We start from the raw sequence: 23,430 nt of genomic DNA, 5'->3' as shown, positions 1-23,430 counted from the left end.
CATCATCATCATCATCATCATCATCATCATCATCATCATCATCATCATTATCACAGGACAGTGTTGAATGTGGAGTCATAGTCCCTGGGTTCAAATGCTAGTTCTTCCTTTTACTTGCTGTGTGACCTAGATAAGTCACTTGTCTTTCTAAGCCTCAATTTTCTCATCTATAAAATGAAAGTATTGAACTTAACAGTCTCTGAGATCCCTTCCAGCTCTGGATCTTTAGTCCAACAACCTAAAAAAAACCCACAATTTCATCTCCCTGGACCTCAGTTTTCTCATCTATAAAATAAGGGGTTTGGCCAACCTGGCCTCCCCAACTCTAGATGTCATCCTCTGAACCTATTAGTAGACTGAATGAATAATAGTCATAATTGCAGCCCATATTACTACAATACTGTAAGGTTCTTAGAGCTCAGCCCCTCTTCCCACCCCCCAGGAAAGTGGCTTTGTCTTTGACATTCCCCTCTCAGAGCTTACACCTGTTGTCTGTCACTGTTGGCATTGTCCTGTATTCATAACAATGGCAAGTGTAATGATGCCTGAGTTCTCCCTTGATGAGGACTGACACAAGACATTTATTTTTCAGGAATCTGGGGAAGTCTGGATTACGCGTCTCCTGCCTGGGTCTTGGTAAGTCAACTCTCCCTGGGTGCAGGCTTTGGTGCTGTGTCCAGTGCTGTCTGGCTGTGGGAGGGGACCTTTTCTACCCGAGGAGGCAACGTGACTCTCTGGCCACCTGGGAAGTCAAGGCGCCAAACACAGGGCTCCTCAGTTGCTATGACAGCAGAGCCCTTCTGAGCTGAGCACGGAGATATCTTCCGCTGGTTGTTTGCTTCTGGGACTCAGAAGAGGGAATGTGGCCATCATCCAAAGGCCCCCATTCCCTCCAGAAGGCCAAAAGATCCTCTTATCAGTGTTCCCTAATCAGAGATATCCTCTTTCCTCCAAATAACAAGATTTGGCCAAATGAAAAACAATCTTCTCTTTCTTGTATCTGAGGCCCCTTTGTCTGACCTTCACACCATCTAGATCTTCCTCCATAACACCCTCCTATCATCGTGAAAGAGGGAGGGAGGGAGAGAGGGACAGAGAGAGAGAGAGAGAGAGAGAGAGAGAGAGAGAGAGAGAGAGAGAGAGAGAGAGAGAGAGAGAGAAACAGACACACTTCCTTATAAGATGATGATGAATTTCTACTCCCTGGAAGTCTTCAAACAAAGGCTCAGTGACCCCTTTTTTAAAGGATGTTCTAGGGTGGGGATGTGGTCCTCCTTCAGATACAAGTTGAACTTGAAGGCCTCTTTAAATCCTGTTCTCTTTCTACTGTGCACATACCCACCCCTTGCTATAGAATGAGTGAGCCTATAGGCTCTTCTTGGTATCTGGAAAGGTGGCTGGGCATCTCCTTATACATTGCAGCCTATCTCTGTGACTAGATAAGTCCCACTGAGAATTCAGAGTCTTGTATATTCTGTGGATCACTAATTCTCAGTCTCATGTCAGTCTGAGGGTCTATAAGAGTAGAGAGAATCCACTTAGCACCAAAACTTTGAGTTCGCATGAGCAAGGATGAGACTCAAATAATAGCCTGTCCATGCTCAGCTCAAAGATAGACTCCAAGAGTCCAGGGTCAAGCTGGACCCCCAGACACTGCCCCTACAACTCGCTGGTTCCGAAGCTCTAATGTGTGTGTTTGTCTCCCATGCAGGAACATGGGTGACCTTTGGAGGCCAGATCACTGATGAGGTAAGGATATTGTTCTGCTCCTGGGTCCCCTTTGCTCCTGCCTTCCTGCCTTTCCACAGCCCATCCTGCATCCCTTCCACCTTTGGAATCCCATGCTCCCTTCAAGGCCCAGCTCAAGTGCCTTGCCTTCCCCCCCCCACTTCCTTCCTGCTGAAATGAATTAGATTTGCCTTTATATTTATTCACCTTTGTACACAGTCTCATGAATTTGAAGCTGGATGGGACCTCTGAGGCCATCTAGCCCACCTCCCTCATTTTACATATGAGGAAACTGAGGCCCAGGGAAGTGAAGACACTTGTCCAGGACTCAAAATTAGCCATAAGTTTCAAAGGCAGGATTTGAATCCAAATTCTGATTCCAAATCTGATCATCTTCCACACCTACACCTAGTAGTGTGTAAGCTCCCTGAGGAGAAGGCTTGTGCTTTGTTTTTTGGGTGGAGCAGGGTTGTTTTTAATCTTTGTCAGGGATATAACACATAGCACCATGTTTTGCATGTTAAGTGTTTATAACCTCAAAGACAGGAGGGAACTGAGTATGATTTTCATTATTCCTATTACCTGTGTCTATCTCCCAACCTAATGCCTCTAGGGAAGAGGATAAGCATTTATTAAGCACCTACTGTATGCCAGGCATAAGCTCTTTACAAATATTATCTCATTTGATCCTCACAACAACCTTAGGAGGTAGAGGCTTTACAGATCAGGAAACTGAGGCAGATAAAAATTAAGGGACTTGCTCAAGGTCACACAACCAGTAAGCTAAATTTGAACTCAGGTCTTCCAAACTCTGGGCCCAACGCTCTATCTAACTGCCTCTAGCAACCCTCCATCATTCATAAGGTCATTTCAAGCATTCAGATATTTTCACCTCTAAGCTCACAGATCCAACTAGGACTGCTAAACAGCGTTCCTATTTATAAATTCCTCATTACTCTGCTTGTGCATTTGTGTTGAATCCAGATGCATTTGTCAAGTTTCATTTCTTCTTTCAGTAGCTGAGTTTTTGGGTTAAAGATAAACACAAGAAAAAAAAAGAATTCTTTGTGTTTCTAAAAAAAAAAATTTCATCCATGCCTATTATTTCATCCGGCTTAGAGAGCTCCCAACATGTAAATTCCCTCCAACAACTCATCTGATTTATAGTTTTAAGAAAATTGCCTAAAGTAATGAGAGGAGTCTTTCCTTTAATTACACAAATAGTTGGTGTAAGAAGCAGGTCTTGAACCCTGGCCTTCCTGATCCCAAACTGCCCCACTCTTCCCATTTACTTACTTTTTAAAAAATACATGCAGCAATGTAACCAAAAAATTGCATTACCTTTCCCTGAGGGGAGAGGAGTGTATATCCTTGAAAATGTGGATGATAGTTTAAAATTTAATAAGTGAATTTATCTGAGAATTAATTAATTGCAAAAGTTGCTCAGTTCATGATTTCTTTGGGGGGAGGCTATATCATAACAGAATTAGTTACTTTTTAAAAAATTTAATTTGTTGATTTAATTTTATTTGTTCGTTTAGTTATATAGCTAGTAACTTGTGCCACGTATGAGCAGTTCACAGGATATTGCTTCTGCATGGCTAGCTGGGAAAGCTAAAAACCAGTGAGAAGCTCCATAAAGACCAAAAGAAAAGGAAGAGAGTGATCCAGAGGTGGAATGGACTTTCTTGGTCATCAGTGAAGGCCTTAGATTCGAGGCCAGATGATCACTTGTCAGGCGTCTTGTAGATAAAAATTCCTCAAACAGATGGGTTTTAGACCAGATGACTGAAAAGATCCCTTCCAGCTCTATGAAGGTTTTATTATTGAATATCTAAAGAAGAAATAATATTTTAAAGAACTATGATATCATTAGACTGGCAAATTTTTTATTATTTTATATGGACCAGTAAAATTATCTGGTTTGCAAATGCTTAGAGAAGAAAGCAGCAATCATTAGAAGTTTGCATGGGTTCACTAAGAATAAGTCATATCAAACATAAGTAAATTTCATTTTTCAATTGCCAGACTGATTGTCATAGACATAATTTATCTGGATTTCCATGAACTAGTTAACAGCCTCTTATTGTATACTTACAGGCAAATAGAGCTCTGTGTCGGTAGTGATGGGTGATGCATGGCCCCACATTCTGTATTTTCCACACCCTTTTCATTTGAAGAGAATTTAATGAACACTTCATATGTTCTTAGGACTATTCCTGTCACCCTCTGCTCTTACTAGATCCTCCCTGAAGATCTGTCTTCAGTACTAGGTTCCATATTTCAGAGAGGACCTCAGTAATCTGGAGGGTGTCCAGAGGAGAGTAACTAGGCTGGTGAAAAGTCCTGATTTCATTGTGAGGTTGAAAGAATTGGGGATGTTTAGCCAGAAGAGAAGACTCAGGGGACATCTGATAGCTGTGGTCAAGTATTTGAAGGGCCATTCCATGGAAGAGAGATGATACCTGTTCTTCTTGGCCCCAGCCTAGGCACAATGGGGAAAGGTTACAAAGAAATAGATTTAAGCCTGGAGTCAGGAGAAATTTCTAACAATTAGAGCTATTCCAAAATGGAGTTCCAAGGAGGAAAAGACCACTTTGAAATTGAAGAGTCTGGGAAGATTTAGTCAGCAAAGTAGGTTTTAAGGTGGGTCTTTTAAGGGTAGAAACAGTGTGACGTAGTGAACAGAGAACAAATCTGTGAGCCGAGAGGCCTGCCTCCAATGCCAGACTGGCCCTATGACCCTAGACAGGTCACTTCCCTCTCACTGCCTTCGACAGATCTCTAAGCCAGGAAGAAGGTGCCAAACTGTGTTGAGAGAGAGAGAGTTTCCTCACTTGGTCCAGGCCCCATACCTTGGATTTGACATGGCAGAGGTAACAGGCATTCCCAGAAGGGCTACTGCACAGCCAAAAGCTCAGTGGCAGGAATGAGAGCAGCCTGGAGCAGGGAGAACAGCCTGATATGGACAGGGAGGTGTCTCAATGGATGATCTGTGACAATTTTTTAAATTTCAGGCTAGCTTCCCCTGCCCCCAAGCATGTTTCTCAATTACCTACCTCTCCTTTAGTCACCAGGGCTTAAGGAACATGAGTTCATTTTAGTATCACCCAAAGCTAAATAGAATTAGGAAGGCCAAGCTGATTTTTAAATCCCAGATAACACATTCCAAGCGTACATCATTTGAAAGTTGTCCCCTCTTTCCCAGTTGCCAAGTCCTGACGTTTCCCCCTCTGCAGTAGCTCCTGCCCATTGAACTCACCCCAGCCCAGGCCCACCACTCCTTTTGTGTGATTGATCTGGGGATTTGGAGTCAAAGATCTGAGTTCACATCCCATGATGACCTTGGGTACTTAATTGAGGGGCCTACTCCTAGATGGCAGGCTAGGTGGTACAGTGCATAGAGTCAGGAAGAACTAAGTTCAAATCCCTCTTCAGACACACATAAGAAGTAATATTTTCATGCTCATTTGTCAAAACATTGAATCTTTTACATACTGAGAATGATTCACATATTCATGTATAACGAAGCTTGACCAAAACAATCCCACTTTTTTTTTCAATCTCATCTCAGCATCTCAGCATGTCACAAATTGTCCCATAAACATCACGATGATGTGTCTGATTTTTTTTCACTGTGTGACCCTGAGCAAGGCACTTAATCTTCTTCTACATCATTTTCCTCAACTGTAAAATGGGAAAGAAAACAGCACCTATTTCTCGGAGCTGTTTTGGTAGTCAAATGACATAATATTTGTCAAAAGCTCTGAGCACAGTGCCTAGTACACAGTTGGTGATCAATAAATGTGTTTTTCTTCCTTAATAAATGTTTATTGGTTAAATTGAGTTGACCTCTGCCTGCAGCTTCATGTGCAAAAACAAAGGTAAGGTTAGACTAGGTGATCTTTTAGGCCCTTCCAGCTCTGACATTCCATCATTCTTGCCCAGACAACTGAAATAATAAACTTCCCAACACTTCACTATTATTATGTCACTCTCCTCCCAAATTAAATATAAACTTCTGACTCTGCCATTCAAGGCCCACCATAATCTAGTCTTAAGCAGTCAATCAATGAGCAAATATTTATTAAATGCCAACTATGTACCAGGCACCCTCCACCCCAAACTACCCTAGCCTTAACTTAAACTCTTTCACATATTCTGTGGCACAGCCATACTCTTGGCCCCCCATTCTTGTCCTGTGTCCAGGCCTTCATTTATGCCCTTCCCCCTACCCTGAATGAACTCTCCCTTCATCTCCCCCACCACCATCTCTTGAAGTGCTACGGTCGCTCCCTTCCTGCAGGACCCAATTCAGGTACCACCTCCTACTGAAGCCTTCCCAGACCCCATCCTCTGCCCCTCCACAGACTGTCCCTTGGCACTCACCTCCCTCCCCTGTGTATCACACTTTGGAGGGTCTTGTCCTTCCCCTCATTAAACCATAAACTCCATAGGAGAAGGTCAGTATTGTATAGTTCTTGGTGTCCCCAGAGTAAGCATAGAGTAGGCGTATATTGAATTGAATTGTACTAAATTGAATTAAATCAGCATTAATCAGATAAACTGAGATATCTGACATTATCTCCCTATAGTTTTGCCATTAGCTGCCTGTTTGCATCATCACCCTTAATGGAAGAGAAAGAATTCACCAGGGCTGGACAGAGGGATCCTTTTGCATCCCCAGAGACTTTCCAAGTCAAGGCTCAGATTCCAGCAAAGCTCAGCAGAGAGAATGATTTTGGCTGCCTTGATTTAATTGAGTCGAGATGTATCCTGTCTTGGAATCAGAGATAGATGATTTATTTGCTTAAATGAAAATTAAATTCCTCATGCCGACCTGTGCCCAGCTTGAAACTGGCAAAAGGGCTGTGTGGCCAAAACATACAACCTGTTGGATATCTTTCCCATGAGCCAGCCTGATTTCTCTTCTTTTTCCCTCAGTTTCCTGTTCTTGAGAATCTCTTTGCTGTGACCTCATCCCATTTCTCATTCAAAGCCCTTCACGATCCAGCCCCTTCCCATTTTTCCAGACTTAACACACTTGACACCCTTCTACATGCTCTGCAGTCCAGTAACAGTGTTATCATATTGCTGTTCTCAGTACTTAATACATTAGCTGGCACATAGTAGAAGTTTAGTAAATGCTTACTGATTGATAGATTGCACACATAGGACAGTCCACTTCTGAACTCCATGCGTTTGTACTGGCCAGCCCCCATGCCTGGAATGCCTCCTCCAGTGTCTTTGGCTTCCTTCAGACTCAAACCAAATCCTACCTCCCGCAGGAGACCTTTCCCAGTCCTCTCAGGTGCTAGACTTCACCTTTATAGCCACCTTCCACTTAATCTGAATATATCTTGTTAGTACCTAGTCATTTACAAGGTGACTCCCCTCTTTAGCATGTGAGCCCCGTAGGGGGGAAAAAGTGTTTTCTGCCTTTCTCTGTATCCCCAGCACTTAGCAAAGTGACTGGTATACATTAAGAGCTCAATAAATGATTATTCGTTTACTGATCAACCTCCTATTAAAAGTGGCCATTAAAAGTACAGGATACAGAATTATGAAACTTTTAAGTATTATGAAAAATTTGAAATGGAAAGCAGACCAGCCAAGTAACAAGATTCAAGGGTGAACTGATAGACAGCCCAAGACCTTAAAAAAAAAGATCTAGAAAAAAAATTTCTAGTACATTGGGCCTCCAGCCTTCTTTGGAGGATCCATGGGAGAATACAGCCAAGAATGACTCAAGATTGGGGTGGCTAGGTGGCGCAGTGAATAGAGGCACTGGTCCTGGAGTCAGGAGGACCTGAGTTCAAATCTGACCTCAGACACTTAACACTTACTAGCCAAGTGACCTTTGACAAGTCGCTTAACCCCAATGCCCTGCCTTCCCCCCATCAAAAAGCAAATTTTTTTTTAATTTAAAAAATAGAATGACAAGATGAGAAAGTGGCTGGGCTGTGATGTGGGCTGATGGAGAGAGGTAAAGATAAATGCAGATGATGGTGATAACATAGTAATAGTAGTAATAGAAATATTAACTGGCCTTTGTATATAGCCCTTTAAAGTCTAAAGAGCTCACTGAAGTATTTTTAATAAGCACTACCCACTATGGGTGAGTGTATTTGTTTATAAAGTGCTTATGGTAGACCTGACATCCTGTGTCTTTCTTGCCTCAAGATGTTGGCACATGCATTTGCCAGACTGAGGAGCCAGCTCAAGTCAGTGAATTCCATCTGAGCATTGAAGCAGTGTAGATCAATGGATAGATCACTGACCCATTTATTAGCTTTGTGATCTTGGACAAGTCACTTCCCCTCTAGACCAGCCTCATTTTCCTTCTCTGTAAACAGAGGGAGTTAGACTAGATTATCTCTGAGGTCCCTTCCAGCTCTAAATCAGTAAACTATGAAAAATGGTTTCTGTCTGAGAATCTCCTGGAACTTCAGAGGCATCAGAACCAGCTTCTTTCTTTATGACCACCACCACTCCTCTCCTTTCAGATGGCAGAGCAACTGATGACCCTGGCTTATGACAATGGAATCAACCTGTTTGATACGGCCGAAGTCTATGCTGCTGGAAAGTAAGTGTTCTTTTTAGATTCCTTCCCTTATACTTTCTCTATACAACCCTTCCTGAGGAACTCATGCTCTCTCTGTTGCTAATTTTTCTATAGACAATCAATGGGGGACTGTGCAAGGGTGCTGATTAATTTTTACCAATCAGCTTTCCAGGGGGGCATGGCATGATATGCACACAACACATTTTTAAGTTTAACCTGCAGTGTTAATATCTTCTCCATCACTTTCTTAAATCTACACAATCAGCCAAACAATAAATCAAGCCCTTATGTTGTTTACCAATTTGCGAGGTATAAAAGCCCACGGTGAGCCTTGACTGGGGTATGAACTGGCTCCAGCACTCCACTGGGACTGTGTCGATGGGACGTGATGCCCACCATTGATCCAAGAATTGGCATAAATATGGTTCCCACCCAATTTTTTTACTTTAAATTGCTTTGCAAACACTTTTGAAAAGGGACGGGGTCAACGGAGAAAGTAGAATAAGTGGGGGCAGGATAGGATGGAGGGAAATACAGTTATTCTTTTACAGTGTAGATACTATGGAAATATTTTGCATAACTACACATGTACAACCTATATTGAATTGCTTGTCTTCCCATTGGGGGTGAGTGAGGAGGGAAGAAGGGAAAGAATCTGGAACTCAAAGTTTTAAAAACAAATGTCAAATTGTTTTTTACATGCAACCAGGAAATAAGATATATAGGCAATGGGTATAGAAATCCATCTTGCCCTACAAGAAAGTAAGAGGGAATGGGGGAGGATGTAAGAGAGAGCAGATTGGGGGAAGGGGTATGCAGTATGCTTGCCATCTTGGGGTGGGGGTAGGGAAGAGATGGGGAAAAAATTGTAACTCAAAATCTTGCGGAAATGAATGTTGAAAACTAAAAATAATTTTTAAAAAATAAATTGCTTTGTAGTGGTTGCTTAGTAAAGGCAGAGGGGAGAAGCATTACTGAAAGAATAGGAATAAAGGTCTTTGGAGGGATAAGCAGAAGCGATGTTTGTCATTGGAATTGACCACAGACGACCTATACAGAAAGTGGAGATGGATGAGACATCTGGGAAACAGATTGCAAGCCTGCCACAGAGGCACAGCATGATGTTGGTGGGAGTGCTTCAAGTATCCAGGTGTCTACTAGAGCTCATAAAAACTTCTAGACTTGCCTCAGTGGCATTTTCATCCTCCAGAAAGGAGAAGAACCAATGAGGAGAAATGCTGTCATGGGTCTCATTCTCACAAACAGGGAGGAGCTTATTTTCGAGGGTGGAAATGATGGAAACTCTGGGGGAAAGTGACCAACCCACACAAGGGGATGTGGGAGGAGAAGTCTGGACATAGTCTGATATGCAACCTAGCTTTTGGAAAAGGATATTTCAGGGAGTTCAGAGGAAATATTGGTAGGTCCCATGGACCAAAATGTTACAGGAAAAGTCAGATATGGAAGAATGGGAGATGCTCAAGAAATTCTGAAGAGAGAAGGGGAAATGGTTCCAATGAAGAGGAAAAAATAGGAGTCGTGTGAAGAGACATATGTGGATGCCCAGAGAACTCACCCACCAACTTAGATTTTTAAAAAATGTACAGAAAACAGGGGTAATGCCAGGTAAGAGAGAGTGAATACAAATGTAGCACATTCATGCCACAGTGCCTGGGTTGCTAGATCTCAGAGTGGACCAAGGCTGACCAGGGAAGTTAAGGACAATTAAAAGGGACTTGTTTAGTTTAACTAGGGGGAAAAATAGAATCAGAGAAAGGAGGGGGTCTTTCTTTAGGGCGGATGGGATAGTATCCCCCTCACTGCCCTTGATGAAGTCAAGTCACTCAGTCCAGACTAACTATATCCTGGCGTCACAAAAGAGCTGGGGACTGTGATTGCTATGGCTGTTGTCAGTGATATCTGAAAGCTCATGGAGAAAGGGAGAGACACCATAAAATTGGAGGAGGGTAAGTATCCCAACTTTCCAGAAAGAGAAGAGCAGAGGTTCCGCTAGTTATAGGCCCATGGCTTTGACTTCAACTCCTGGGAAAATCCTAGGAAGGATTGTTGAGATGGTTGGCAGATATCTCAAAAGAGTGGCAGTGATTACAAAGCACCCACAGGGCCTGATTAAGATAGGTCATACCAGGCCTTTCTTGTTTCTTTTTCTGACAGGATCAGTTAGCCGGTAAGCATTTATTAATTGCCTTTTGTATGCCAGGCACTGTGCTAATCCCTGGGTGACCAGATTACTAAACTGGTAGAGGAGAGGCATGCTAGGGATATAGTTTTCCCAGATTTTAGCAAAGCTTTTGATAAAAGTATTTCATGTTATTCTTGGAAAATGTAAATTATGTCATGGTACTCTTGTAGAGGAGATAGAGAAATGTGGACCACGCTACCTAATACAATTGGACGGATTCAGAACTGGGTAATTGGCTGCTCTCAAAAAGTGATTGTTAATTATTTGACGTCAACATGGCAGGAGGTCTCCAGCGGAGGGATCTGTGCGGACCCTGGGCTGTGTAATAGTTTCATCAGTGCCTTAGCTTAAAGAACAGATGGCACGCTCAGAGTATTTTTAGATGGCCCCACACTGAGAGGGATGGCTCACACAGTGGAGGACCAAGTCAGGATCCAAAAGGATCTTAATTGACAAGAGCCCCAGGCTGGATTTAATAAAGGAAACCCAGAGGGGATAAATGTAAAGTCTTGCACTAAGGCACAAAAAATCAACTTCACAAGGACAAGATGGCAGAGGCCAGGTTAGGGGGTCATTCACCAGATTGTGAGCTCACTGAGGCAGGAATTGCCATTTACCTCCTCTAATATCCCAAGCACTTAGCGCACCTCCTGGCACATAGTGGGTATTTAATAAATGTCACACTGCCTGACACATAGTGGGTGCTTAACAAATGTTGATTGTTTGAACCCAGGACATGCAGCTAATATGAGGTTGCAGTCACCACAGCAGGGTGTGATAGCCAAAGAAGCAAATGCCCTCTTGGCTACATTAGGAGGGCAGGAAGATGAGAGTCCTGTTGTACTCTACCCTTGTCACACCTCATCAGGAGCATCTGGTTCAGTCTTGAGCACCTTGCATGGGTGTCTGTAATGGAAATGTAGCCAGGATGGCCAGAGACCTTGAATTCATGTCAGATGAGGCTCAGCCGAAGGGACTGAGGATGCTCAGCCTGGAGAAGAGAAGATTTAGGGACCAGGGGATGGAGTTGCCTTCAAGTACTTAAATGGCTGCTGTCAATGAGAAAGGGATTCCCTAGAGTAGTTCTATTGGCCCCAGAGGACAGAACCATACAGAACCAGAGGACAGAAGTTACAAAGAACCGAATGGAGGTTTGATGTCAGGAGAAACTTGCTTCAGTTAGTGCTGTCCCAGAATGCAATGGGCTGCCTTGAAGGGGTGAGTGCCAGTTGTACAGAGATTTTCAAGCAGAGGCCAGATGGCCACAGGTAAGGTATGTCCTGGTGGGAATTCCTTTCTGGGCTAGATGGTGGCTGACCTTGGTGAGGAAGGCCTGGGTTCATATCCTCTCTGACCCTGGGCATTAATGAGAGTGATAATATGAGCTAACATTCATATAGGTTTATAAGATGTTTGCACACATTATCTCATCTGACCCCTGCAGCGGCCCTGCAAAGAAAAGGCTACTGCTATCCCCATTTTACAGATGAAGAAACAAAAACCCAGAGATGTTACCTGGCTTGCCAGCTAACAAATACTTGAGATGGGGTACTTCTATCCAGCTTTTGCAGCCCAATTCCAACATTATACATTATGCTTTGTTCCTTGGACAACTCTCTTAACTTAGGGTCCATGAAATTGTTTTTTAAAAATATTTTTAAGATAGTTTAATAACTGTATTTCAATCTAATTGGTTTCCTCTGCAATCCTATGTATTTTATTTTATCCATTTAGAAATATGATTCTGCAAAAGGGTCCATAGGCCTCAGCTGCTTTGTCTAAAAAATGGGGATAACAAGAATTGTTGAGAGGCTCTAATGAGATATGTAGAAAGTGCTCTGAAAACCTTAAAGCTCTCTAGAAATCAGTTGATTAATTTATTGATGTAATTAATTTCCTAAGCACTAGGCTGGGAGTCAGGAAGACCCAAGTGCCAATGTAGCCTAGACACTTACTAACCACATGACCCTGGGCAAGTCACTTAATCCTCTTTGCCTCAGTTTCCTCATCTGTAAAAATGATCTGGAGAAGGAAATGACAAACCTCTCCAGTATCTTTGCTAAGAAAACCCTAAATGGGGTTGTGGAGAGTGGACACGACTGAAAAACGACTTAGCAATCACAACAATTTGCTTTCTTTGGCTGTGGGTAATTATTACTCACATTGAGGCAGGCCCACATCATGGGGCCACGGGGAACAGAGTTCTTTTTCACAAGCTTAATGAGCTTCTAATCAAGTCAGAACAAGAAAGAGCCTTCTGTCCCTCTGGTGCCGATGGTGATCCACCAGGCAAGGCACTCGATTATGCCATCTTGCTCAACTCTCCTACACACAGATGACCTGTACCCAGTGCAATGGTCCTGGATATTTTTTTCCTTAATGCTGCAATTAGAGGCTGCCAAGAATAGAGGACCTTTTACCCTGGAGTACCGTTTTAAGCCCTTAGTATCTCTGCAATGATCTTTCTTCCTCAATTATGGAGAAGCACAGCCCACTCCAGCCCTGGCTGTTGGCTTAAGGTTCAGAGAGTGAATGTAATCAGATCATTCCACTCTCCTGCACCCAGCTTCCAAAAGCTATCTTTTGTTTGCTAAATCCTTCATTCGAACCCTTTGTCAGTTCCTCACCATGACCAAAATTTCATGAGATGGGGCAGTATAAGGAATACAGAGACTAGTTTCAGAAAGAAGCCTAGGGTTCAGCATCTGGCTCGGCCACTTACTGTCTTGTGACCCCCCATGTGTTACTCACCTTCCCTGGATCCCCCTTTCCTCATTTTTGAAATGAAGATGTTTTGTTTGATTTCTACCCATCACTGTCATTATCTACGAGCTTTGATTAAGCACCTACTATGTGCTGGGTGGCTAGGCAGTGCAATGGGTAGCATTGGGTCTAGAATCGGGAAGATCTGAGTTCAAATACAGCTTCAAACACTTACTAGCTCTATGACCCTGGGCAAGTGACTTAACCCCAATTGCCTCAGTGTCTCCTTTGTAAAATGGAGACACACTGGAGAAGGCCAACCACTCCATTATCTTTTCCCACCCCAGACAGTGGTAATGGGGTCACGGAGAGTTGGACATGACTGAACACTTGAAGGGCAACAGTTGTGCCAGCCTCTGTGCTAAGTAGAGGCCGTACAAACAAAGGCAAAACAAGCACCCTGCTCTGAAGGTGCTCGCGGTCCGATGAGGGAAGAGACACGTGCATAGCGGTGCATACAAGACCCTTGGGGAGTTATCTCAGAAGGAAGGCGGTGGCCCTACCCGCAGAAGGGCCTGTGGCAGGGACGCAGGGTGTGAGCTGAGCCAGGGAGAAATGCAGCGAAGCCGGGAGGCAGAGGTGAGCAGGAGAAATGTGGGGCTGAGAGATGGGGCTCCATATTGCAAGGAGCCACTGGGAGACTCTGGTGCTCTGGCACATGGAGAGAAGTAGAAGAGGGCTGGAAAGGTGGGAGACCATCAGGTCGTGAAGAGCTTTTCATTAGGACAAGGAATGGTCAGTGTGGAAAATCCTTCCCTCTAGAGTCTTGGGGTACCAAGAGCTTAAGTGATTCAACAATGGCCAGAGAGCTGGACTTGAACCCTGATCATCCTGACTCCAAATCAAACCCTCCAGCCACTGCACCACCCTGCCTTTCTGTATAAGGGAGAGCATCAACTCTGAAGTCCCTTCCAGAGCTAAATCTTGCAAACTCTCTACATAGCCTTTGGCATTCTAACCTGTGGTAGATGGGAAACCTCAGTCCTGTATGGTGATTTATTTCATTTTTATTTTTAATTTTCATGTAGCTCTATGATGTTATCTCTGTAGTAGGACCTTATACCAGAAGTCAGGGAACCCAGCAGTGCCATTGGTTTTCCAGTGACTGGGCAAGGTGGCAGTCTTTGGGCAGAACTGCTCCCATGGGTAGGGAAGAAAAGATAGCTGCACATTGTCTGAAGTCCCCAATCTCCCTCTAGTTGGGTATCTACAGCCAAGATTCATCAGCCAAGGCTTCTACCAATTTCAAAATAGAAATGACATGCCTTCCCCCCACCCCAAACCATGAGCTAATCTGGGTCTGTGTTGTTGCTGTCAGTTAGCCTTGTTTGACTCTTGATGACCCTGTTTGGGGTTTTCTTGACAAAGACACTGGGGTGGTTTGCTATTTATTTCTCCAGGTCATTTTACAGATGAGGAAAATGAGGCAAAGAGGGTGAAGTGACTTGCCCAGGGTCACACAACTAGCAAGTATCTAAGGTTGGATTTGAACTCAGGTCTTCTAGACTCCAAGGCTTGTACTCTTTCTGTTAATAAGACAAGGTTTCTTTCCATCTTCTAGGAGGCCTGACCTCAACTAATCAGAGTCCAGCACTCCCCATTCCATGAACCTATGAAAATTACCATAGCTTTTTTTTCTCCATTTGCCCCAATTGGTCACTTATATATTAGTCACTCCAAGACCAGCCCTGTATCCACCACGCTGCCTCTCAACATAAAGGAGTACATGACCTCTAAAGTCCTTTACCAATCTAAATCTTATTTCCCATCACTCCTTTCTACAATCCAACTACCATAGACCACTGGCTATACTTTAAACATCACTCCATTTTTCAAGTGTTTGATATCATATACTTAGAATTGGCAGAGATCTTAGATGCCATCTAGTCCTCTCCTCTCATCTTATAGTTGGAAAAGCCAAGCTTCAGAGAGTCTAAGTGAATTACCCAATATCAAACAGCTAGTAATGAATTAACTGAAAACAGTACTACCTCCACCCCAATCCCCCTGTGATGCCAAGCACCATATCTTCTCCTTGGCTTTATTCGTTAACCATAGCCAGCATTCACCAAGTACTTAATCTGTGCCTGGTACTGTGCCAAGTTCTGGGAATTTAAGAGAGTAAAAACAGCCCCTACCCTGAAGGAGTTCACATCCTAAATGGGGAAGACAAATGTGAAAGGCAGGTACAAGATACATCAGAGTAGGCCGAAGATAATCGCCAGGGGAAGAAGGTCCTAGCATCTGGAGGGTCCCGGAAAAGGCCCCCTGAAGGAGGTCCTGTCTGATCTGCGTCTTGAAGGTCAGGGAAGCCAGTGGACAGAGGTGAGGAGGGGGAGAACATTCTAGACAAGCAGGCAGCCATTAAAAAGGCAAAGAGTTGGAAGATGGAAAATTATGTCCAAAGAATGGCACATAGACTATCTTAAATGGTTTGTGAGTGAGTGAGTGAAGAGGGGAGTTGTGCATAAGAAGCGTGGAGAGGTGGGAAGGAGCCAAATTGTGAAGAACTTTAGATGCCAGAAAAAGAATTTTAAATTTTATCCTTGGGACAGTAGTGAGCCACTGGAGTTTATTGAGCAGGTGTCAAACATGTGGTTTAGGAAAACCACTTTGACAGCTGGTTAGAAGGTGAATTAGAGTGGAAAGAGATTTAAGGAGGAGAGACTGTTTATTGAAGTAGTTCAGAGAGGAAGTGAGAAGGGCCTCAAATGGGAGGCCACTGAATAAGGAGAGACAGGGGGGTGTAGAGGAGAAATGCCGGCATCAAGATATGGCATCAAATTGGATTGGTGGAGAGCATGTAAATAAGAGTTATGAGCCTGGCTACTGGAAGGGTGGTGGTGGTGGCCATAATAGTAACAAGGAGGTTGAGAAAGAGGAAGGATAAGATAGTGAGTCATTTGAACACGCCAAGTTTGAGAGTGGTCAGTTCAAGAAATGCCCCCAAAGCAGTTGGTGATATGGGCCTGGAGCTCAGGGGAAAGACTATGGCCGAGTTTGGGAATCATCAGCATAGAGATGATCACTGAAGCCATGGGAATCGATTAGACTGCTGAGTCTGTGAACCTGGCTTTTTATAAACATTTCGATAGCTATATTTCAATGTACGTGATTTTCTTTGTAACCTGTCTATTTTATGCATTTTAAAAACATGATTCGGAGAAGGGGTCAATATGCGGATCAATGACACATACACAAAATTGATGTTTCACGTAAAGTAAAGAAAAAAGAGCCTAAGACAGGGGACACCCACGGTCAGTAGGTGTGCTCTACATGTGCTCAGCAAAGGACAGGTTAGAAGAGAAAAGGCCAGACCTGCAAAAGAAGACCAGAAGAGACAAGCGTCAGGAAGACCTAGAAAGAGGGAGTACCAGGGAGGAGAAGGTGATCATCAGCGTCAAGGGCTCAGAGAGGTCAAGAAGGATGAAGACTGAGGCTAGGCTGTTAGATCTGGCAATTTAAGAGATCACTAGTATCTTCAAAGAGAGCGGTTTCACCTGAATGATGGAGTCAGAAGCCAGATTAGAGAGAATTTTAGAAGATGGGGGAGGCACTGAGTGTAGATAGTTTTCTCGAGGAGATATAGAAAATTGAAATGGTCAGATCAAATGAGGATCCTTTAAGGAGAGGGAAGATGTGGGTCTGTTTGTAGGCACCAGGGAAGGAGACAACAGATAGGAGACTTCAAAGGCTAGAGAGAAAGAGGGGATTACAGTGGTGATGATCTGCTGGAGAAAAAGGGAGGGTCTGGGATCTAGGGGGGTTGTGGAGGGATTGGCCTTGGCAAGGAGAAGGACCACGTATTCCTTGGAGACAGGAATAAGATGGAGATTCTGGGGGATGATGTCTGAATGATGTTAGGTGAGCAAGAGGGGAGAAGAGGCCTCGATTTTTTTGTGAAGTATGAGTCAGGATGGAGAGGAGGAGATGATGGAAGGAGGGTACCTTTGGAGTCTCAAGGAGAAACAAGAAGGCTTAGAAAAGCCACTGTGGAGAGTATGGCAGATTGATTAGGAAGGATTGCCTTGCTGCAGTGAGGGCCCATTTGTCATTAGAGAACATAACTTTGTAGTGGACCCAGTTTTTGTGATTTCCTCCAGCTCTATCCAGGAGCACCCAAGTAGGAGTAAAGAAGAGAGATGTTAGAAGTAATCCAGGACTGGGGTTTTTCGAGGTGATAAGACAAGGAGCCAGGGGATTCAAGAGGAAGGGATAGTGTAGAGTTGGACAAGTTTACCCAAGGGGACAAGATAGGAAAGGGAGGAGAATATAGCTCTGATGACCTGGCAAAGAACTGAAACATAGAGGGTCTGGAGGTCATGTTTAGGACAGTGAATGGGGGTAGGGAGGTCTTAAGGCAGAGGGAAGTGTGGAATAATAAAGAACCATGAACCCAAGAGCCTTGAGAATGGCATGGCCCCCCAGACCACCAGACCTGCTTCCAGCCCAGTCCCTGCAGCCACCATGGTGGGAGAAATCATTGTGGAGAAGGGCCCACCTTCCTCAGCACCACCAGCAACAAATGCTGAGCTAACTGCCTTTTTTGTTGTTACCGCTCAGTCATATCTGGTCCTTTGTGACCTGATCTGGGGTTTTCTTGACAAAGACACTGGAGTGGTTTGTCATTTCCTTTTCCAACTCATTCTACAGATAAGGAAACTGAAGAAGAAAAGGTTAAGAGACTTGCCCAGGGTCACACAAATAGGATGCATCTGCAGCTGGATTTGAAGTGACTCCAGATCCAACACTCTATCCTCTGTGCCACTTAGCCAACTGCCACCAATAATTAGAGTCACAAGAGCCCTGGGAGGGACTGCCCCCCAGACCTGCTTCTATACCAGCCTTCACAGCCATCATCTCCAGAGGTAGTTTCTGTGGAGAAGGGGGCACCATCCCCACCAGCTGCCAACCAGCTCCTAGCCACAGGGGGCTAAAGCTGCAAGGCACCTGAGGGGAGACATGGGCGACAGCAAGTGCCAGACAGGTCAGCCTACCACCACCCGGACCACCATCTCCCTCAGATTGGATGGACACAGCCCAGGACCTTGGATAGCAACACCTCCATCTCTGTCTGCAGCCATCATCCTGGGGAACAAGCCCTCAGTGATACTGCCTTGCCACTGCCCCCACAGCCCCATGGGACCTAAACTTTCCATAGATGTTGTCTTTCCTATTAGAGTGTAAGCCCCTTGAGTGCAGGACCTGTCTTCATTTTCCATTTGTATCCCCACCTGTGCACAAAATAAACATTTAATAAATGCTTCATTCAGTCATTCATTCATAAAAGACTATGATCAAATAAGGGAATTTTGGGGTTCCTGAACATGGAAGGGGACATCCAAGCTAGTGAACCTCTCTGGATCTGTGGTTTTACGAACAGACAACCTCTAAGGCCCTTTCCAACTCCAAACCTGTAAGCTTTGGCCTCCCTCCTAAATCAGTTCAAGAAACGTTAAGTCCTAAAAGTGTGCAAGGTATTATACTGGGTCCCAGCAATACAAAGGTTAGAAAGGTGGCACAATCTTACTCCTCAGAGGTCTTGCATTCTACTGTGAGGGATATAGCAAGTCAGGAAGATCTGAATTCAAATCTTGCTTCGGTAACTCTACTATGTGACCCTGGGGGAAAGAGAACAGGCATTTATTTATTAAGTCCTGACTTTGTTCCAATCACTGAGCTAAGCACTTTACAGATATTATCTCATTTGATCCTTGCAGCAATCCTAGGAGGTAGGTGCTGTTATTGTCCCCATTTTACAGATGAGGAAACTGAGGCAGGCAACAGTTAAGTGACTTGTCCAGGTTCACACAGCTGGGAAGCATCTGGGGGCAGATTTGGAATCAGGTCTTCCTGATTCCAGCTCTGCCTCTCTGTATACTGGAGATGGAAATATTTGAGGCCTCAGTTCTCTTATCTGTGAAATTAAAGGGTTGAATTTGACCTCTAAAGCTTCCTCTAGCCCTAGATCTCTGGTTCGCTGTCCCCCAACTCGAAACTAACCTGTTCCCTCACCAATGGTAACTTCACAATAGGAAAATACAGCCCTGTGCAACGCCCCCCCCCACCCTGCCCCCAGGCTCCTTGCCTTCCTTCAGAAACAAACCGTGGAATGGCACTGGCGATGAATAATGTATAGAACCCTGGGCAGAGAAGCTGATGGCATATGAACCCTGGTCCCATGCCCAAGCCCGGGGCAATGGGGACTTTCTCTGGCTGGGACAGTCTGTCTGCAGCCTCTCAACAGATGCTCATTCGGGAAGCTTTCCAAAGAGATGCGATGTCTCCACTCCTGTCTTGGCTCATTGAAAACATCACCAATTTACAGGCATGAGCAAGATGGCTTAGGCCATGCTTCCTGAAAGAATACACCTTCAGGTCCTCACTTGTCATTTGGTCCTCCATTTAAACTTTCTCTGTAAGCCTAGCTGGGACACAGAGGGAGGGACCAGATCAGAGTTTTTAATCTAGGCTCTGTTAACTTAGCTTTTTAATGTTTTGATGACTGTAATTCTGTATAATTAGTTTCCTTCAGAATCCTATGTATTTTACTTTTTGCATTTCAAAATATAGTCCTGAGAAAAGGTCCAATAGGCTTCACCAGGGGTCTGGGAAAGGAAAAAAAGGCCCTGGATTAAAGGAAGAGAAGAAAGGTACCAGATCTGAGAAGGTTAGAAACCATCTCACCAGCAATTCATGAGATCAAAGGATCCCGGCTGGAAGCTAGAGCTGGAATGGACCGACTCCCTCATTTTACAGATGAAAAACCTGACTTGCCTGGTACTCTCCTAGGAGCTGGGTACACAAAGGCAAAAATAAAAACAGTCACTGCCCTTAGGGAGCTTCTACTCAGAGCAAAGAAAGAATGTTCTGGACTCTGAAGTGGTGACCTCATAGATAGAGCTCTGTGAGGGACCAGGAACGGGTGTGCAAAGCATGTACAGAGTGACTTGCCAAGGTGAATTCCAGCAGGTTTGGGGCCAGGACAAGCAGGGCTGAATGTAGACTCAGCGATCTCTTGATTTTCACCCCAGATCATTTTGTTACCAGCAGAAACAACCCCCAAAAAAATCCCCAAAAGTTCCCTTGGGGCCTCTGTGGCACAACGAGCTGGCAGCGAGCCTGCCAGCTGACCTGGTTCTGTCCAAGTTTGGTTGAGGACTCAGAGTGATACAGAGCAGAGAAAATCACCCAGAACCCAGCATCTGTCTTCTTATTATTTAAAAAAAGGAACACTTCACCCACCCATCCACCCCAAACACACTTTCAACGAACACCCGAATCGCTACTGACACCCATACCTCTCAGCCCTCTGAGTTTGGCCCCAGCTTCTGACAGAGATGATCATCTCTGGAAGCTAAGAGGACGGGAGCCTTCGCTGCAGACACTGCCACTCCATGAATAATTTACCTTTTTTTTAAAAACGTAATTGTCTGGAAACAATCGGCCAAGGAAGGCAGCCTAGTTGTTACTGGTGAGTTTCTGGGCACTGTGGACCAAACAGCACCCAGATGCTGCCTGGCCTCCTACCTCTAAGCCATGCCTGGGCCAGGGTTTTCTGAGCCTGGGCATAAATCCGGGCCAGTTCCATTCCTCTCCTCCCTAGGATGGATCCAAATAGCTACTTGAGGGCATCTAGTTCCTAGGATATTCAATGCCCTGATGCCACATTTCTCCCTCTCCCCCTCCTAGAACAATAGAGGCAAGAACTGGGGCCCCTCGTGATCATCCCTACCAGCCTTCAAATGGCATCAGCACTCCCATAACACAAAGTACTGCTGCATCTGGTTGTCATTACCGAGCTGGCTTCAATTTTCTGTGATTTCCCCTAATGGCTTAATGCAATCCCTGTGTTTCCATCTTGTTTTGCAGAGCTGAAGTCGTATTGGGAAATATCATTAAGAAGAAAGGATGGCGGTAAGGGGCATGTGTTCTCTGCGGTCACTCTTCCCCTGCCCCCATCTAGCAGAGAAGGCCTATCTGCAGACCCCCTTTGTTCCAAAGACCCGGGACGAGGGCAGCTTTTCGGAAGACAAAACTCAGAAACAGGCTTGGAAACCCAGCCTTGCGGTTCCTGGGACAAACAGACCTCAGAGTTGCCTTGAGGCACCCAAGCCCCAAATTGCTTTGTGGCAGGAAGGAGGAGAGTTGGATTTCCTTTCTCCTTTTTTCTAATTGCAAGCTGAGTGCCCCTGGGATGCCCTGGCCAGCTCCTTGTGCAGGCAAATTATCTTCAGCTTGTAGAAACCCTGAGGGTTGTTGTTTGGGGGGTTTTTCCTAATGGGAGATGCTGATAGAGGTGGCTCCTTCCTCCTTGGGGAAGGGGTGGGCCAGTGGTGAAATCCTCCCACAGTGAGCAGAGCAAATAATGACCCATCACCATGGTGACTGTTTGTTTCACTGGGGAGGGTGGAAGTTCCCCGGCTGACATCTTAAGGGCCACTGCCCAAGTTGAGGAAACAATTTATTATTAATAGTAATAGCTGGTGTATAGTGCTTTAAGGTTTATAAAGTGCTTTTACAGATGTGATGCTATGTACCCCTCACAATAACTCTGGGAGGTAAGTCATATGGGTGGTGTAATCCCCATTTTATACATGGGGAAACTGAGGCTCATCCCTGGTCACATGACTGGTAAGTGCTGAAACAGGATTGGAAAGGGGGTCCCTGCTGATTCCCAGTGAGACATTGTTTCAGCCACAATCCTCGGCCTCTCACTTAGCATTAGCATTTATGGAAGGGAACCAAGAACTCCCAACAGGTCTCCTGAGCTAACTAGTCTGGAAACCTCACTAAAGATTGTTACCACATTCAATCATCACAGAAAATTAATTTGATGGAATTCAACCGGCATATTGAGTGCCTGCTGGTGTGTAAGCATTTATGGAGTGCCTACTTATGGGCAAGCATATATTGAGTGCCTACTGGTGTGCAAGTCACTGTGCTGGACACCAAGGCTACCAAGACAAAACAAAGTAGTCCCTTGGATTGGAGAGTTCACTCTCCTGGAGAGTGGCTCCAAAAGGCTAAATCCTGGAGAGGTAATTTCCTGGGACAAAAACGACACTCCAAAGTATTGTATACTTTCCCCTTGGGGAATGTCCTCCCTAAGGGTTCCATTCAGTTTGAACACTCCCCTCTTGGACAGTTTACACACAGAAACTAGATTCAAAGACTTTCTCCTTTGTTTTCATCTTTGGTCCAGTGTTTGGTTTGGCATCTAAAGCGCTCCTCAGCCTAACTCTGGCCTATCTGCCCAGACAGATTTCCTGGTGCCCCCCTACATGCCCTCTGTGTTCTACCCGCCCATATCTGTTCCGTGTTCTCCACACACAACAATCTCCCACCCCTCTCCCTTTGCACACATTTCATCCCATTAATTCCCTCTTTACCTCCCTTTCTTAGAATATCTAATTCTATTCAATATTAATAATAAAAGTTGCTAGCATTTATATAGTTCTTTTCAAATATCACCTCATTTTATCCTCACAGCAACACTGCCAGATAGGGGCTGGTATGACTCCCATTTTACAGATTAGGAAATTGGGGCATACATGTCATGCAGCTAGATTTGCACTCCTATCTTCCTGCCTCCAGGTGCACTGTGCACTGACTGCCCCTAGCTAGCCACACTTCAAGGGCCTCCTCTCACCTGATGCCCTTCCTGATTAGCCCCCTCCCCAAGCTGTTAATGTTCTTCACCTCCACCCCTTGAAGATGCGTTATAAAGTCTTGTGTCTGTATGCCTCTAGTTTCTCCCAGTAGAATATGAGTTCCTAGGGAGTAAGAACCGTTTTGTTTTTTACTTTGCGTTCCCGATACTAAACACATTGCCTAGTGTGCAGTAGGTGCCTAAAAATCATTGTTGAATTGAATAGATTCATTTTCATAAGATCATAGACTTGCAGCTGAAATTTAATTGAATTCATAGGATCACAGATTTAGAAATGAAATTGAATTAAATTCATAGGATCATAGACATAGAGTTGAAACTCAAATTCCTAGGATCATAGATTTAGAGTTGGAATTGAATTAAATTCATAGAATCAAAGATTTATTGGAATTAAATTGAATTCATCAGATCATCAATTTAGAGCTGGAATTGAATTAAATCCACAAGATCATAGACTTACAGCTGAAATTGAATTGAATTCATAAGATTATTGATTTG

At 44.4% G+C, this 23,430-nt stretch overlaps 1 protein-coding gene across 5 annotated transcripts in view; it reads left to right on the top strand.

Moving 5' to 3' along the window:
* Positions 1-23,430, top strand: part of KCNAB2 (potassium voltage-gated channel subfamily A regulatory beta subunit 2) — a 202,719-nt gene that overhangs the window by 153,187 nt on the left and 26,102 nt on the right. For all 5 annotated transcript variants that reach the window (XM_069079384.1, XM_069079381.1, XM_069079382.1 and 2 more), the window contains 4 exons: positions 593-636; positions 1,712-1,749; positions 8,235-8,314; positions 21,132-21,176. In XM_069079384.1, the coding sequence (XP_068935485.1) occupies positions 593-636; positions 1,712-1,749; positions 8,235-8,314; positions 21,132-21,176 (207 nt within the window). The remainder of the gene's footprint in view (positions 1-592; positions 637-1,711; positions 1,750-8,234; positions 8,315-21,131; positions 21,177-23,430) is intronic.

Source organism: Petaurus breviceps, unplaced genomic scaffold, assembly GCF_028583685.1.
Source record: "Petaurus breviceps papuanus isolate PSGF00001 unplaced genomic scaffold, PetGlider_PUasm1.0 91041, whole genome shotgun sequence".
NCBI classification, from domain to species: domain Eukaryota; kingdom Metazoa; phylum Chordata; class Mammalia; order Diprotodontia; family Petauridae; genus Petaurus; species Petaurus breviceps.
This window is presented reverse-complemented; position numbering and strand designations above follow the sequence as displayed.